Source organism: Miniopterus schreibersii (assembly GCF_964146895.1).
Source record: "Miniopterus schreibersii genome assembly, chromosome: 12".
NCBI lineage: Eukaryota > Metazoa > Chordata > Mammalia > Chiroptera > Miniopteridae > Miniopterus > Miniopterus schreibersii.
This window is the reverse complement of record NC_138112.1, coordinates 68,980,061-68,996,111: the sequence shown is the minus strand read 5'-3', so window position 1 is coordinate 68,996,111 and position 16,051 is coordinate 68,980,061. Positions and strand designations below refer to the sequence as shown.

The 16,051-nt window shown below is 52.8% G+C and overlaps 2 protein-coding genes across 3 annotated transcripts; one reads left to right on the top strand and one right to left on the bottom strand.

Moving 5' to 3' along the window:
- Window positions 1-60: 60 nt before the first annotated feature.
- Window positions 61-717, top strand: GPHA2 (glycoprotein hormone subunit alpha 2; the record flags this gene model as incomplete). Its single annotated transcript, XM_081153589.1, has 3 exons — window positions 61-157; window positions 317-501; window positions 616-717. The coding sequence occupies 3 exons, from the start codon at window positions 61-63 to the stop codon at window positions 715-717; spliced, it is 384 nt and encodes a 127-aa protein (XP_081009715.1).
- Window positions 718-948: 231 nt separating this feature from the next.
- PPP2R5B (protein phosphatase 2 regulatory subunit B'beta) lies at window positions 949-9,124 on the bottom strand. Of its 2 annotated transcripts, none has more exons than XM_081153490.1 (14): window positions 8,767-9,124; window positions 7,859-8,305; window positions 6,928-7,124; window positions 6,257-6,358; window positions 6,006-6,098; window positions 5,753-5,883; window positions 4,574-4,633; window positions 4,365-4,473; window positions 3,815-3,868; window positions 3,691-3,741; window positions 3,451-3,570; window positions 2,510-2,637; window positions 2,146-2,247; window positions 949-1,738 (listed from the first exon to the last, which is right to left on the bottom strand). In XM_081153490.1, exons 2-14 carry the CDS (start codon window positions 8,055-8,057, stop codon window positions 1,591-1,593), a joined length of 1,494 nt encoding a protein of 497 aa, XP_081009616.1. In that variant the 5' UTR covers window positions 8,058-8,305; window positions 8,767-9,124; the 3' UTR covers window positions 949-1,590. The 2 variants fall into 2 exon arrangements, with proteins under 2 accessions (XP_081009616.1, XP_081009617.1); XM_081153491.1 differs by having other exon boundaries at window positions 7,859-7,944; window positions 8,767-9,114.
- Between the last annotated feature and the right edge of the window lie 6,927 nt (window positions 9,125-16,051).

Sequence of the window (16,051 nt, the reverse complement as noted above, 5' to 3'; positions counted from 1 at the left end):
CTCCCCGTCCACCTGCACACCTATCTAGAGACATCTGTCTACCCGCTGTTTCAGGTGCCCATGGCGTCCCCCCAAACCCTGCTCTTCTGCCTGCTGTTCCTGGTGATCACTGAAGGCTGGGGTCGGCAGGTGGCCATCCCAGGCTGCCACTTGCACCGTGAGTAATCCTGGGAGCAGAGAGCTGGGTGGGAACAAAGAGCTGATGGATTGGACAGAGGGGAGGCAGCACCCTCGATGGACTCACACTGAGGGAACAGGTAGGAGCCAGGCAAGCCTTTGCAGAGGGACCGTATACCATTCGCCTGTCTCCTTCTAGCCTTTAATGTGACAGTGCGAAGTGACCGCCAAGGCACCTGCCAGGGCTCCCATGTGGCACAGGCTTGTGTGGGCCACTGCGAATCCGGTGCCTTCCCTTCCCGGTACTCTGTGCTGGTAGCCAGTGGCTATCGACACAACGTCACCTCCATCTCGCAATGCTGCACCATCAGTGGCCTAAGGAAGGTGAGGGGGCCAAGCCCCATGGTGGCTCATTGGGGGTTGGGGGAGACAGAGGAGACAAGGGTCTAAAATGCCCCAAGGAAGAGGACTGGAGCACGGATCCCCCCTCTCCCACAGGTGAAGGTGCAGCTGCAGTGTGGGGGGGACCGGAGGGAAGAGCTGGAGATCTTCACGGCCAGGGCCTGCCAGTGTGACATGTGTCGCCTCTCACGCTACTAGCCCAGCCTTTCCCCACCTCCCTCCCCTTGGTCAGAGGGATTGAGTTGGGGTATATCCCATATATCCTGAGCCTCATTGAGGACAGCAGCTTCAACCCTCTTAAGATTCTGCTATTGTCACCTCCTGAAAAGAGGGGAGTTTCTGCCTCTTTCCTGCCTCTGCCTGGCCTCCTTACCAGCCTTTCATCACTCCACTCCCTTTGTCCCCATCCCTTAATAAAGCAAGCAGTCCTCGAGTTTCTGTCTTTATTAAGTCTACCCCCAGCCAGGGGAAGGGGGACAGACCATGGTAACTGTGAGCCCACCTTGCCCCAAGACATGGGGAATCTCTTCTGCCTGTGCCCTCACCCCTCCCCCTGCCCAATAAATAAAAAGGGTATAAGAAATTACAGGGTGAAGGAGGGTAGGGAAGGAGGATGCCCCAGGCCCAGGACAGTGTCTGTGTTGGGGTGAGCAGGGGAGAATAAATAGACCATGGATCCATGGTGGGGTGGGGAAGAACCTCGCGCTGGCACGAGGTGGGGTACATGAGGAGCTGAGTCCCTTGCCCTAGGCCGGGAGCAAGGGGTGGGAACCTGCCTGCAGTCTGGAACCCAGCTTTTTGGGGCAGGGAGATCCCTGATGGCACCTTCCTGGTCAAGCTTGCCCTGGTCAAGTCCTGCCACAAGGGCCTGAGAGTTCTGTTGCCTGGACCACCATCTCCTCTCCTCCTCTCCCCACAGTGAAAGCTGCCCACACGGGGCCAGGCAGGGAGCCCTCCAAGCCCACTCTGGCAAGGCCAGGGATAGGTATGTGTCTCTCTGGGCCCCTGGGCAGGAGAGGGGATAGAGGGACTGATAGCTCTGGGTTTAGTTCCTCCCTTTCTATGGAATCTCTAGCTCTGACCCCCACTGGCAGCCACCTGGGGTGTAAGGCGCTGGAGGGGGGCCTCTTTTGCCCCCTGGGTCCCCTGTAACCGGCGTAGCCGTAGCTCCTCCAGGCCTTGCCACAGCTCCTGACGCTCCTGGGCCTTCTGCTGCTCCCTGGGGAGAGAGGGTAAGGCAGCTCCCCTACCTGTGGCCCTGACTACAGTCCAGCCTCCCTCACCATCACCTCATCTGCAAAGGGAATCTTCCACTCTGGGAAGAGGTCACCGAGGAGAGACTGGTCACGGAGCAGATGAATTAGCCTGGCTCTGAGAGGCCTGGCTGAAGAGGCGGAAACTCCAGGGAGTCAAAGCTCCAGACCTGGAGAAGCATTGGGAGGTTGACTGGAGAATGCAGTGGGGAGTCAGGCATGAACGGCCCAGCACTTGCCAGGACATAGAGATTTTAAATATCTGATCAGATTGGATGTGGGGTCATCCTTTTAGGTTCTCTCCAACTGTGAGAAGCTGGTACCTTCCTGCTTTTCTGCCCTCTCCCTCTGTGCCCAACCCCCCAACACTCACTGCTGCTTTTCCAGCTTGTAGGAGGCTGTGAGCTCATCAAACAGCTTCCCATTCATCTCCATGAAGGTCTTCAGCACGTTATAGATCAGAGATACGATGGTTCTTGGCAGGTCAAGGGAGCGGGGATGAAGAGATGAGAGCAACTTCAGTTTGGCCCACCTCCCTCTACAGTGCTCTATCCCTGTTGCCCAAACACAGTGTGCAGCCCTAAACACCGCAGGCACTGCCCTTTTCCTGCCCCTTTCACCACCCTCAGCCCTCTGAGACGCCTTCCCTCATTTTTTCTAGCTGGGAGTAACCCCATGTCTGGACTGGCTGGCCCTGGACCAGCTTCTGTGGGTTAGGTCAAGGCCTGGGCACTTACTGATTCCAGTGCTCCTTGGAGACTTGGTAGAGGGTCCCAAACACAGCAGGCAGCACAGTGTGGCAGTTGTCCTCAATGAGGCTCAGGATATACTCGTTGTTCCAGAAATACAGAGCCCGCTCTGCAACCTGGGGCAGTGAGATGGCAGAGGGAGTACCTGGCAGTGCCTTCCCTGCATGTGCAAGGGCTGATATCCACCCCTGCCCTCCACCCACCCCATCCTCAGGGCTCATCTGACCCACTGGAGGAAGCAATGTGACAAGGAGGAAAGAACACTGGATTTGGAGTCCAATGCTCAGGGTTGAATCCTAGCTCCACTGCACATTGGCCACATGACTTTGGCATTTAACCTCTCAGCCTCAGTTTTCTCATCTGTAAAATGGGGCTAATAGCTACCTCCCAGAGCTGCTGTAAGAATCAAATGCAGTACTAGAAGCACTGTGAGGAAGAATCAACTTCCACCAGGTTATGGTTCATAAGAATGGTAGAAAGTCTGCACACACATGTAGAAGAACATTAGTTATAGCCAGCCTCATGGTGTGGGGACTGTTGGCTGGGCCCTGAAGTGGAACTGATGAAATTGAAAGCCACTAAGAAAGGAGAGAAGTGATAACCCACGTGGAGCACATTTCAGTTTACCAAGTATGTTTACACTATGATCTCTAAAATCCTCATCACCACCTGTGAAGAGATCCCTGTTGGCCTATGTTACAGATGAGGAAGCTTAGTCACACTCAAGTGGTGAAGTGATCTGCCCAAGGCCCCTTAGCCAGTGGGAGGCAGATCTGAGGCTTAACGCAAGGTCTCCTGACCCTAAGTGCAATGTCTCCCCACTATCAGACCCAGGAGGGTCCAGAAGGCTGAGGGAGCTGTGTTAGGTCAACTGGTCAACTTTCCTAGTCCATTCCCCGGCTCCCACCCTCACCCGTCCCCACCCATACCTGGAAATGGGGGCTGGACACACAGCGAGCCACCTGCTTAAAGAGGGGCTCCTGGATCTTCACAAACTGGGAGGGCTCAATGACATCAAGAATCTCTTCCATCTCCCCCAGAAACATCACCTGGGTGGGAAGGGACACAGTGGGCAGCAGTTCCATCTCCCCTGATACACACCTGACTGCCCTCCGGAAGCTAAGCTCTCCCAACCTCCCTCTGGTGGTCGTCAGAGCCCTTCTTCCTACCTCCTTCTGGGTGCAGGTTTTTGGCCAGTATTTGAGCAGTCCCCGGATCACCTGTGGGAGTTGAGGCAGAAAGGAGTCAGACCTGTAGGGATGGAGACTTGCCTTTTCCCCCAGAGGTACTCACATGCTCTGTCAAGGTGGCGTCCTTTTCCAGGAACTGCACCACACAGTATGCCAGCTGTGGGGGGCAGAGAGAAAGAAGACAGGTCAGCAGGGGACAGGACAGGACTCCAGATGTTTGCTCACTTGCTGCGTCTACTCTCACAAAGTATTTACTACTACCTAGGATGTACAGGTACCATACTCAGTGTGCGCGGACACAGTGATGATCACACAGGGTAACATTCAGCAAAACAATCCTTATAAATTTTACAGAAGTTTCCACAATCAAAATCTGTATCACAATCTATGGGAATATAGATGGAGGAGAGTTTAATTATGCTGAGGGCAGGTCGAGAGGGAAGGGGCTGGGAAGGCTTCACACAGAGCTGATGTCACAAACTTAAAGGGTCATGGGACTTCTCTAAGGTAGCTGGAACAGAATCAGTAAAGAAAGAGAAAGTGAGAGGATCCCATGAATTGGTGACTTAGTGTGGCTGAAGCCAGAGTGTCAGGTTGACCCAGATGACTGCCCTGTCAGCTCTCTGCTGTGCAGGGCTAGGCCTGGGCCTTACCTGGGCATGAAAGACAGACAGCGACTTAACGGAGTGCAAGGGAATCAGGACCCGAACCAGGAACTGCTTGTGCTCAGTCTTCAGGGGCAGCGCAAAGCCATTGATGATGCTGAGGAGGGGGCAGAAGAGAGGAGGAGGGCTCAGATGACCGGGCCTCAATCCTTCCTCCCAGAATGCTGATGCTCTGGCCGAGGCCCAGGGAGAGTCACCTTCCTAAGATCTCTAGCAGCTCAGCCACGCCATTGAAGTGCTCGAGTTCATAGATGAACCTGTGAGAGGAAGAGAAGGGTGCCGAAGGGCTCAGAGCAATCGGAGCAGGCCTAGCCCCTCCCAGCCCCTGCATGCTATCCAGCTCTCTCCCCACACAAGGCCGTGCTCCCTCCCAACACCCTAAACCAGGCCCCACCGAGATCCACGCCTCCCTCTAAATTGCCCTGCCCAGCCCAGCCACCTGTGCCATTCTGGGTCCCAGCTCAAACCTCTCTTCCATGAAGCATTCCAATTCATCTCCTCCGGACCCTGACCCTCATTACCTGGTCCCCATCCGCCAGCAGGCACCTAGCCTGTGTCCTTTACTCTTCCTGCCAGTCCACCAAAATGACGAACACTTAGAGCATCTACTCTGCCATGTACTCCTCAAAATTAGCCTGGGAGGCAGGGCTTATTATATCCATTACACAGATGAAGAAATCGAGGCTCAGTGGTTCAATAAAACTTATCCCAAAGTTAATAAGCAGGGGATCTAAGGAACTCCAAGCTCCTGGGGGATAGGGATCAGGTCTCACCTATTCTGTAGCTAATAATGAGAAGAGCTAACATTTTAGAGTCCCGGCCTTGGTCAGGGCGCTGTCCTCAGTGCTATGGAGGCATTGCCTCATTTCACCTGATGACTGTCCGTGGTACAGCATCATTCCCATTTTAGAGATGAGGAAACGAGGAGAGAGCTTAAATAATTTGCCCAAGTACCCAAATGTTCGAACCAAACTCAAATACAGGCCATCTAACTTCTGAGCCAGTCTCAACTACAAGGCCATGCAGGCACTGGTGCTAGATACTAATTTGCAGAAAGAATCTTTCTATAGGTCCTTAAGGCTGAGCACAGTAGGGGTCAAAAGAGAGATCCTAGGCACCCTATGGACTAACCTAGTCCCTGCAAATCATTCCATCTCTCTCAGCCTCTATTTCTTTATCTGTAAAATGGCAATAAATACCCTTTCTCTGCTGACTTCACAGGCTCTGAATAATCAATATTATGTAATATGGTGCCAAGAAAGGACTCCGTAGAACAGAGTTTGGGGCCCCTTGCCCGGGAGCTTTGCCTCGGTCCTCTCCCCCACAGCTGTCCCCCTTTCTCTCCAGGTCTCATCTGGGCAGCTGCCAGTTCCTACCGGAGGAAGATGTGGCTGCACTGCTTGCGGATGTAGGCCCGGAGCCCCAGGAACTTGCCGTAGACCCGGTGCAGGATGGTCTTGAGGTACTCACGCTCCCGGGGGTCCTCACTATCAAACAGCTCCAGGAGCTGTGGGACCCGGGGTCGAGCGTCAGGAGAGAGACCACCATCAGGTTGCTTCATCCTGCCCCACGCCCCTCAGTGAGGCCGCCCCGCCCTGTGGCACCACCCGGCCTGGGTCCCCACTTCACCATCAGGACAAACTTTTGATCCACATATCTCTTGGCCACGGAGGGCTGGAAGTCTGGGCTCTCCAAGAAACGCAGGAAAAACTCGTATACCAGCTGGGGGAGGGGACAGGCAAAAAGGTGAATTTGGGAACAGACTCCCCCACTCACCCTTCCCTATGGCCTGCATCCATCAGTCTAGGACCTAAGGAGACCCTTTCCCCAGCCCTCCATCTCTTCTAAAACTCGATCCCTGCCTTCCCCAGCCCTCATACCTGAAGATGTGGCCATGAAGGCTCAAGGTTGGGCTCATCCTCTTCAGGGTCAAATTCAGGGTTCTCACTGGGCGGCAGGGTCCGGAAGATATTCACCGAGATCTGAGGGACAGAGTCAGGGTTCTTTAAGGAAGAGCCCTTGAAGGCAGAAACCAGGACCTCAGCACCTGCCCAGCAAGCAATTCACTCCTGAACACATACCTCATGGGAACCCTGGGCCAGGGGCTGGGGACCCAGGGGTGGACAAAACCCATCCCTGCCCTCTATCAGGTGCAGCCAGTGGGGAAGACAAGATGGGAAGCAGTAAGGTCTACAGACATTCTAACCAGCAAAGGGGAGATTTCTAGCTTGGGCACTGAGAGGCCTCATGGAAGAAGCAGCACCGGAGCCAGGACTTGGTGATAAGGGACTTGGTGATAAGGGGGAGGGCACACCAGGCCTGGGGAGAGCATAAGCAAAAGTGCTGGGTGGGACAAGCCCAGGGGCGACTGAGTGACCTACACTGCCACTGGCTTGGGTGCACTGGAGGACAGAGCAGGGAGGGGAGATGTGGGACTTGAGGTCAAGCAGAAGGGTATCAGGGGTTTTCTCCACACAGGAGCCCACAGGCAGGTCAGTAGTGTTCCTGTGCCCCCAGACCCTCCCCCAGAGGGTGGGTGGCAGGTGCTCACCATGCGGATGATGTCTGGGTAGACAGGCTCAATGAGGACCCCCCGGGTGCTCCCCACACACTCCACCAGCTCATTGAGCGCTGCCCGCTTCACCTCCTTCCCCTTGAGGTCCGCCACACAGTCCAAGAAGTCAAACATCACCCCGCACTGGGCCAGCTTCCTGCTCAGCAGATCATGCAGCTCAGAGGCCGGCACATCTGGGAAGGAGGGAGGAGCTGAGCCTGGGCTTCGGCTGCCACAGCTCTGGGCAGGGGTGAACCCTTCTAATCCTTAGGACAGCCGCCCCTGCTCCCATACCCCATGCTCTTGTGCCATCCCTACTCCAGAGAGCAAATGACTCCTGTCCCACCCTCCATTCCTGTAGGGTAAAGAAGCTTGGTTCTCTCCCTCCTAACCCACTCAGAGGGCACAATGGCCTGATTTTAAAGCAAGGCGACAGACCCTGAATGCCTGGGCTTTCCACAGGTGCCCAAAACAGCCACTGCCGCCCTCTCATAGGTAGCACTCTGTTCTAAGAGCCAGGAGTGGGGTGGAGGGTCAGAGCTGAGGATCTCTAGGGTGTCCTCTGGCTCAGCCAGACAGGCCCTGTGGCTCAGAGGTAGAGGGGACTACACGGTGATCGCAGGGAGCCATGCTAAACACCTGCTCCATGACCCTGGCAGCGCCTGAGCTGCTCGGGCCTCCTAGAACCCAGGCTGTGGGCCCCACCCTTGGCCCTGGTCTGCCCCCCAAGGTGGCACCACCTCCAGATGCCCCACCTCCAAGGATGACAGGCCAGTCAGGCCATGCGTCAGCAGAGAGGACTGGGGGTGGGGGTCAGCTTGGGTAGTGGAGTCCCTCGCCTGGAAGGGGCTGTCCAAACTCCCTTTGATGGCAGCTGCCAGCTGCTGCTTACTACCCCTTCAGCTTGGTAGCCAGTATTTGGGCTCACCTTTGAGCAGGGGCAGTGGAGTGAGCTCCTGCTGGTTGCTCTGATAGCGGAACTGAGAGGAGCTATGGGACCTCCGGGGCCGGGCCCTGCGGAGGGACCGGCGAGAGAAGCCATCCACCTTGTCCGGTGGGGGCACAGGCGAAAGCCCCGGGGAAGAGGGGCTGGTGGGGGTACTCGCAGGGGGCAGCTTTGTCTCCATGACAGCCAAGCAGCGGTCAAGCCCTCAGAGACCCTGGGGTTCCCGCTGTCTCTGGAGGATGCTGAGTGAGGTTTGGCTAACTAACTTGGGCCCATCCTGGGGGGGGGGGGCACAACCACAGTCCTTGGCCCCCCCCCAGGGCCTTTGGCAACTGCCCAGTCCTGGGGGGTAGGCAGGATAGATAGCAGGATGGCTCAGGCCTCGGGTCCTTCCTGGGGGTCACGAAGAGTCCAGTTAGGGTTCCCACCCTGGCTTTTTGAAAACGAAGTCAGGGCAGAGGTCAGCAAGAAAGAGACAGAGAGAGCCTGTCAGTTTTTCCAGGAAAGACAGCTTGTGGGTGAGTGCCCAAGTCTTTTCCCTCCTCCCCTTGCCCATACCCATACCCTAAACAGAGGCACAGCCCCTTCCCATAGGATACATGTCCCTCCCTCCTCTCAGGCTGAATGGGCCCAGCTTCAAAATAACCCCTCTCCGAATACAGCCTACCCCCCAACCAGCCATACCTAGAATGGGGACCCCATTCCTCATCGCGGGCCCCTAAGAGAATGGGGCCCCATTTCTGCCCCACTAATCCCGGCCACCAGGGACTTACCTAAAACAGGGCCCTATCCCTATGGCATCCCCCTCCTCGAACCCAGCACCCTCCCCCACCTCAGCTCCTTCCTCGCCCCCCCAAATCTCATCTGCCTCCCGGTGGAGGGACACTCACTCCAAGAAGCCCAGACTTTGGGCCCCCAGACCCCAGGGGCAGCTGGTGGGGACGGGGTGGCTGTTCAGAGCTCCTTCACGGCGGTTCTGCTCCGGGTGCTGGGCGGCGGCACTCCTGGGTTCTCCCTCGGGCTCTGGGGGGGCTGGAGCATACCCCTAGCTCAGCCCCGGGCCGGGGCGCGGGCGCTCGGCGGGCCCCGGGCTGGCCCAGGCGGAGCGCGGACCTCTTCTCAAGTCGCGGGACCCGACCTGGCGCAGCGCGGCGCCGCGGGAGCCCTGGCTCTGCGCGCCCCGGCACCCGCCGCCCAGCTGCTCAGGATGACATCAAGTCACCTCCCCCTCCCGGCCCGCACCGCCCCGCGGGCAGGGGGCGGGGCGGGGGCGGGGGGCTGCGTCAGGAAGCTCTCGGGGCCGCCGGGAGATGTAGTCTCCGCACCGCTTAAAGGGGGCTGCCAGGCCAAAGGGGTAGCTCCTGCGGGCACCCAGGGGCAAGGCTGAAGCAGAGTGGGATGGGATCCAAATGGGGCTGGGCTCCTAGGTTCTGGGAGAGAGGCTGCATAGGGAAAGAGAAGGACTCCGGAGTTTGCACCAGGAAGCTAGGACTGATGACAGGACACTGATGGCAGAAAGGGACCCAATGCTGTGCCAGGCCCAAAGATCTAGCCTGCTCCATCTGTGCCCCAGCCATTCCACCCCCATGGGAGCCCCAGTCTCATCCCAGAATGGCCAGACCCTTTAGAATCCCCTTGGAAACCCGCACGGGGCTAGTTAATAGTCTGCGAGACCCAGTGCCTGCTGGGAGGGGTGTGGCGCGCCCGAGGCTGCTGGGAAATGCAGTCGGTCCCCAGGCCTGCAGTCCCCCTCCCATCTCTTGCTGTCTATGGTGACATCATGGACTGGGGTTTAAAGGGCCAGCCTTGGAGTGGCAAAGCATCAGAGCTGGAGGTGCTCCCTGGCCCTGACACCACCCCACTCCAGGCAAGCTGGACTCCCAAGACAGACCTCGCAGCCCCTCTTGTTCAAAAGCCTGTGCAGAGTATGCAAGGCACACGTGCCATTCCAGGGGTTGGGCATTCCTGCCTGGCCTACAGTTCCTTTTGCCCCTTCCTGGGACCCTGGACCCCAATACCCTTTACACCCCCGAACTCCATGCCCCCACACTACACTGAAATCACCACCCAGAAGTTTTGCTTGAATGAACAATTATCTGGTCCATGTGAACAACAGGAGTGGTCAATGAGACCAGATAATGAAGTCAGGGAAGGGACTGGGGGCTAGGGCCCTTTTCAGAGTCTTCCCCACCCTGCCTTGGGCCTTGGTGAGCACTCAGTGCTCCAGTGCAACCACCCAGTCATCTTCCCTGTTGCATAGGGAGCCTGGGTACCCAAAGATGCCCACCTGCTAGAGCAACAGAAAGCCAGGACCCCAGTTTAGCATGGCTGGCATCCAGGACTGCACCTCTGGAGAGCTAGCCAGGATCCCCTTGCTCAGAAATCTTCACCAAGATTATGGAAACCCATAATCTTCTCCTTGCCCAACTCCCAGGCTCAGGAAGTGAAGTGTCTCCCACATCCCTGCAGAAAAACTGGGGAAAGCCCTGGCCGAGTAGCTTAGTTGGTTAGAGTGTCATCCTGGTACTCCAAGGTTGCAGCCCTGGCTGGTGTTCTCAGTGGTTAGCGCGACGGCCCACACACCAAAGGGTTGAGGGTTCGTTTTCCAGTTAAGGGCACATACCTGGGTTGCAGGTTTGATCCCTGGCCCCGACTGGGGCGTGTGCAGGAGGCAACCAATCAACGTGTCTCTCACATCAGTGTGTCTTTCTCTCTCCATCTCCCTCTCTCCCTTCCATCCTCTCTGAAAAAATATCCTCAGGTGAGGATTAACAACAACAACAAAAAGAATCAACCAATGAAGAGAAAGGAAAAACTAAAAAAATGGGGCTACGTCAAACTTAATAGCTTCTGCACAGCAAAAGAAACCATTATCAAAATGAAAAGGGAACATATTCACCAATGATACATGTGATAAGGGGTTAATTTCCAAAATATATAAAGAACTCATACAACTCAACACCAGGAAGACAATCCAATTAAAAATGGGCAAAGGACCTGAATAGACACTTCTCCAAAGAGGACATACAGATGGCCAAGAGACATATGAAAAAGTGCTCAACGTCACTAATCATCCGAGAGATGCAAATGAAAACCACAATGAGGTATCACCTCACACCTGTCAGAATGGCTGCCATCAACAAATCAACAAACAAGTTTGGCGAGGGTGCAGAGAAAAGGGAACCTAGTGCACTGCTGATGGGAATGCAGACTGGTGTAGCCACTGTGGAAAACAGTGTGGAGTGTGGAGTTTCCTCCAAAAATAAAAAATGGAACTGCCGCCCGACCGGGCGTGGCTCAGCGGTTGAGCGTTGACCTAGGATCCAGGCAGTCAGTGTTCGATTCCCATTCAGGGCACATGCCCGGGTTATGGGCTGCAGCCGATCAATGACTCTTTCATCATTGATGTTTCTACCTCTCTCTCCCTCTCCTTTCCTCTCCCTGAAGTAAATAAAGATATATTTTTTTAAAAAAAGGAACTGCCCTTTGACCCAGTGATCCCACTTCTGGGAATATATCCTAAGAAGCCAGAAACACCGAGCAGAAAGAATATATGCACCCCTATGTTCACAGCAGCATGATTTACAATAGCTGAGATCTGGAACAGCCCAAGTGCCATCAGTAGATGAGGGGATAAAAAAGCTGTGGGACATTCACACCATGGAAGACGACGCAGCTGTAAAGAAGAGGGATCTCTTACCCTTTGCCACAGCACGGAGGGACCCGGAGAGCATTCTGCTGAGCGGAATAAGCCAGGCAGAGAAAGACAAGTATCACATCTCACTCATGTGGAATCTAATGAACAAAATAAACTGACCAACAAAATAGGTCCAGAGACATGGATGCATGGAACAGACTGACAGAAGGAGAGGGGGTGGGGGGCAGGAAGAGATTAACCAAAGAACTTCTATATCTGCAAAGCCCATGGACACAGAAAATAGTGGGGTGAAGGACACAGAAAATAATGAAGGGTAAATGGGGGACATCTGTAACACTGTCAATAATAAAAAAAAATTAAAAAAAAAAAGAATGCATAAATAAGTGGAGCAACAAATTAATATTTCCCTCTATCTCTAAAAATCAATAAATAGTCTGGCCAGTGTGTTCAGTGGTTGAGTGTCAACCCATGAACCCAGAGGTTGATTCCCAGTCAGGGCACATGCCTGGGTTGCAGACTCAATTCCCCAGTAGGGGGTGTGTAGGAGGCAGCCGATCAATGATGTTTCTCTCTCATCGATGTTTCTATCTCTTTATTTCTCTCACTTCCTCTCTCTCTAAAAAAGAAAAGTCAATCAAATAAAAATTTAAAAAAGAAAAACAAAATGCCAGAGGAGGACAAGCCCATGAAGACTTCTACAGCCAAGTAGAAGATCCCAAGCTCCAGAGAGGACAAGGCTTTCCCCAACGTCGCAAGGCCTATTAACAAAAGCTGAGACCAGGGCCAGACTCCCATCTCCCAGCTAAGTCAGGAAGGTACCAGCTCCAGGCCCCCTGGAGGCTAGTGTCCTGGACTCAAGGTCAGGCTGACAGTGGAAGGTGGTGCTTTGTACAATGGCGGTGCTCAGTTTGAGAATTGGAGGACTGAAGGGTGGGGAACAGACGTAGGACTTCCTGCAAAAAGTGGTATTTGAACTGGGTCTCAAAGTAGATACTATGTCACCTGGGAGAAGCAGATAAAAAAAATTTTTTTTTATCACCTTTATTGAGATACCATACACATTCCATAAAATTCACTCATTTGGTTGTTTAATGGGTATAGAGCATCAGTTTTGCAAGATGAAAAAAATTCTGGAGATTGGTTACACAACGTGAATAAATTTAATATTACCAAATTACACTTAGAAATGATTAAGATGGTAAATTTTTAAAAATATATGTCTTTATTGATTTCAGAGAGAGGAAGGGAGAGGGGGAGAGAGCGATAGAAACATCAGTGATGAGAGAGTCATCGATCGGCTGCCTCCTGCATGTCCCCTATTGGGGATCGAGCCCGCAACCTGGGCATGTGTCCTGACCGGGAATCGAACCTCAATCTCCTGGGTCATAGGTTGATGCTCAACTGCTGAGCCACACCAGCGGGGCAACTAAGACGGTAAATTTTTTTAAAAAATGTTTTTTATTGATTTCAGAGAGAGGAAGGGAGAGGGCGAGAGAGATAGAAACATCAATGGTGAGAGAGTCATTAACCGGTTGCCTCCTGCCCGCCCCCTACTGGGGATGAGCAGCAACCTGGGCCTGTGCCCTGACCGGGAAGCAACCATGACCACCTGGTTCTTAGGTCAACACTCAACCACTGAGCCACGCTGGCCAGGCAAGATGGTAGATTTTGTGTTATTTTACCATAATTTAAACAAGGTATAAAATCAAGGCCCTCCATCCTGGACCAAGTCAAAAGTCACAGCCCCCAGCTATCTTCTATGATCCCATCCACACCCATCCTGATTTCACAGAGGAAGTCCCCAGAGGGGCTTCTGCTGGGTGTGCCAGACCCGGGGAAAGGAGAGCCTCCTCCCTAGAGCCCCTGAGGCCTAGAAATCAGGTTCTGCCTGATGAGGTCCCACATAATTGAATGTGAGGAGGTCCCCAAGGAGCCCCACGGAGGGGATCAGACGAGGAGTGGACTTACAGGCTCCCACTCCTAAGAGACAGATGTGGCTCCCAGTCAGTTGTACAATGAGAGACAGATGTGAGTGCAGCTTCACTAGAGAGAAGCCACCTTGGGAAGCTGCTACCCAGTTGGGCATGGTCCTGTACCCTCCACCTTTGCACATGGTGCACCCCATTCCCACTGCAGGGGAATGGTCACCCCTCCTATAGTGGACACAAGGACAACATTTCCTAGTCTTCTGTTCTCACTGCCTTTGGGTGCGGAAGTGATTTTCATTCACTCGCTCCACAGGCACTTAGGCACACAGCCTGTTTTCCTCTCCTGTAAAACAGGGATATTAATAGCGTCTCTCTAAGAGAGGTGGTGAAGAGCAGAAGAGACAATGCAAGTAAAGTGACAAGCCCAGGGCCCAGGACATCACCCAGGCTCAGTTCATAATTATTATTTTTTAATATTATCAAATTAATAAAAATTTGAACACAGCAGTGCCCCCGGTCTGTCATGGGAGACAGACAGATACATCTCTCTCTATTTTTTAAAAAAATGTGTCTTTATTGATTTCAGAGAGAGGAAGGGGGAGAGAGAGAGAGAGAGATAGAAACATCAGTGATGAGAGAGTCATTGATCCGCCGCCTCCTGCACGCTCCCCACTGGGGATGGAACCTGCAACCCGGGCATGTGCCCTGACCGGGAATCGAACCTTGACCTCCTGGGTCCTAGGCCGATGCTCAACTGCTGAGCCACTCTGGCCGGGCCAGGTGGATCTCTTAAATCATTCCATAAGCATTTTCTGAGTAGCCATCCTATTAACTGCGTCCTTGAGTGGGGCCTTCCCAGTATCTCCCAAAATTCTCCTGAAGGCTGTTCCTTAACCCCTTCCAGGAGTTCCCCCTCTTACTAACCCAACCCCAGGTTGCAGGGAATAAAACAGGCTCACAGAGGAGCAGAGACTTGCCTGAGGCCACAAAGAACGGACTGACATCCAGGTCCCTGCCCCTTGGCCAGGGCGGTTGCCCTTGCTTCAGGCTGGCTTTTGCCATTAGATTGCAGTTGAGTACATGTCCCCTAGCAAGGCTGAAATAGAATTACAATGACCTCTGGGTATCTCTGAAGTCACCAGTGATGTAACAGGGCTTGCATGACCAACCCTGTAGAGCAGGAATCTGAAAACTTTTTTTAAAATATGTTTTTATTGATTTCAGAGAGAGGAAGGGAGAGGGATAGAGGGATAGAAACATCGATGTGCCCAGTGGGCGTGGCCTAGCGTTTGAGCATTGACCTATGATCCAGGAGATCCAGGTTTGATTCCCCATCAGGGCACATGCCCTGGTGGCGAGCTCAGTGTAGGAGGCAGCCTCTCAATGACTCTCTCTCATCATTGATATTTCTATCTCTCTCTCCCTCCCTCTCTCAGAAATCAATAAAAATATTAAAAAACAAAAACACATCAATGTGAGAGAGAAACATTGATTGGCTGCCTCCTGCTCCACCCCTACTGGAGATCCAGCCCGCAACCTGGGAATGTGCCCTGACTGGAACCAAACCAGTAACTTCTTGTTTCATGGGTCAACGCTCAACCACTGAGCCACACTGGACAGGCGAGGAATCTGCAAACTTTTTCTGTAAAAGGCCAGAAAATAAATATTTCAGGCTTTGCAGGTGTCTTTCTCAGGTACTCAACTCTGCTGCTGTACCAAGAAAGCGACCTTAGACAGTACTTAGTCAATAAGCATGGCTGTGTTCCACTAAAACTTTTTTTTAAATAAATTAAAAAATTTTTTTTATTGATTTTGAGAGAGAGAGAGAGAAACATTGACTTGTTGTTCCACTTATTTATGCATTTATTGGTTATTTCTTATTTGTGCCCTGACAGGAGGTCAAACCTGGAATCTTCGCTTATCCAGACAATGCTCTAACCAACTGAGCTACTTGGCCAGGGCCCACTAAACTTTATTTATGGACATTGGCATGTGAATTTCATATGATTTCTGCATATCATGAAATCTTATTCTTCTTTTGATTTTTTCCAACTATTTAAAAATGTAAAAACCATTCTTAGCTCACCAACTGTGCAAAAACAATAGACCCCTACTTGAGGGATAGAGAAACCATTCTTTATAAATTTTAGGATTAGAAATATTGAAAAAAAACTATTATTATTCCAGAGAGGGGGTGGAGTTCTGACCAACTGAAGAGAGAAGGAAAGGTGAGTAAATCTCCTGCCAAGCTTTCCATGCGAGGAGTGGAAAAAGACCTTGGTGGGTGTGGGTGGGAATAGATTAACCAAAGAATGTATATGCATATATGCATAACCCATGGACACAGATAATAGTGTGGTGAAGGCCTCGGGTGTGGGTGGGTGGGGGGTAGAAGGGGTCAATGGGGAAAAAAAGGGGGACATCTGCAATACTTTGCACAAAAAAGGTAAATTTTTTAAAAAGATCTTTGTGATGTACTCACAGCAACCTTTATAAATCTATTTTCATCTTTAAAATGGTGACTATAATCTCTACTTTAGAAGGTTATTAGGGTTGAAAGAGATAAACGATGGTAAAGCGTTTTGTAAG

Coding starts and splice junctions, on each gene's coding strand:
- PPP2R5B (XM_081153490.1), bottom strand. CDS start 8,057: ATGGAGACAAAGCTGCCCCCTGCGAGTACCCCCACCAGCCCCTCTTCC. Junction 6,359..6,927: donor ACCCAGACATCATCCGCATG/GTGAGCACCTGC, acceptor TCTGTCCCTCAG/ATCTCGGTGAATATCTTCCG. Junction 6,099..6,256: donor CTTCATGGCCACATCTTCAG/GTATGAGGGCTG, acceptor CCCCTCCCCCAG/CTGGTATACGAGTTTTTCCT.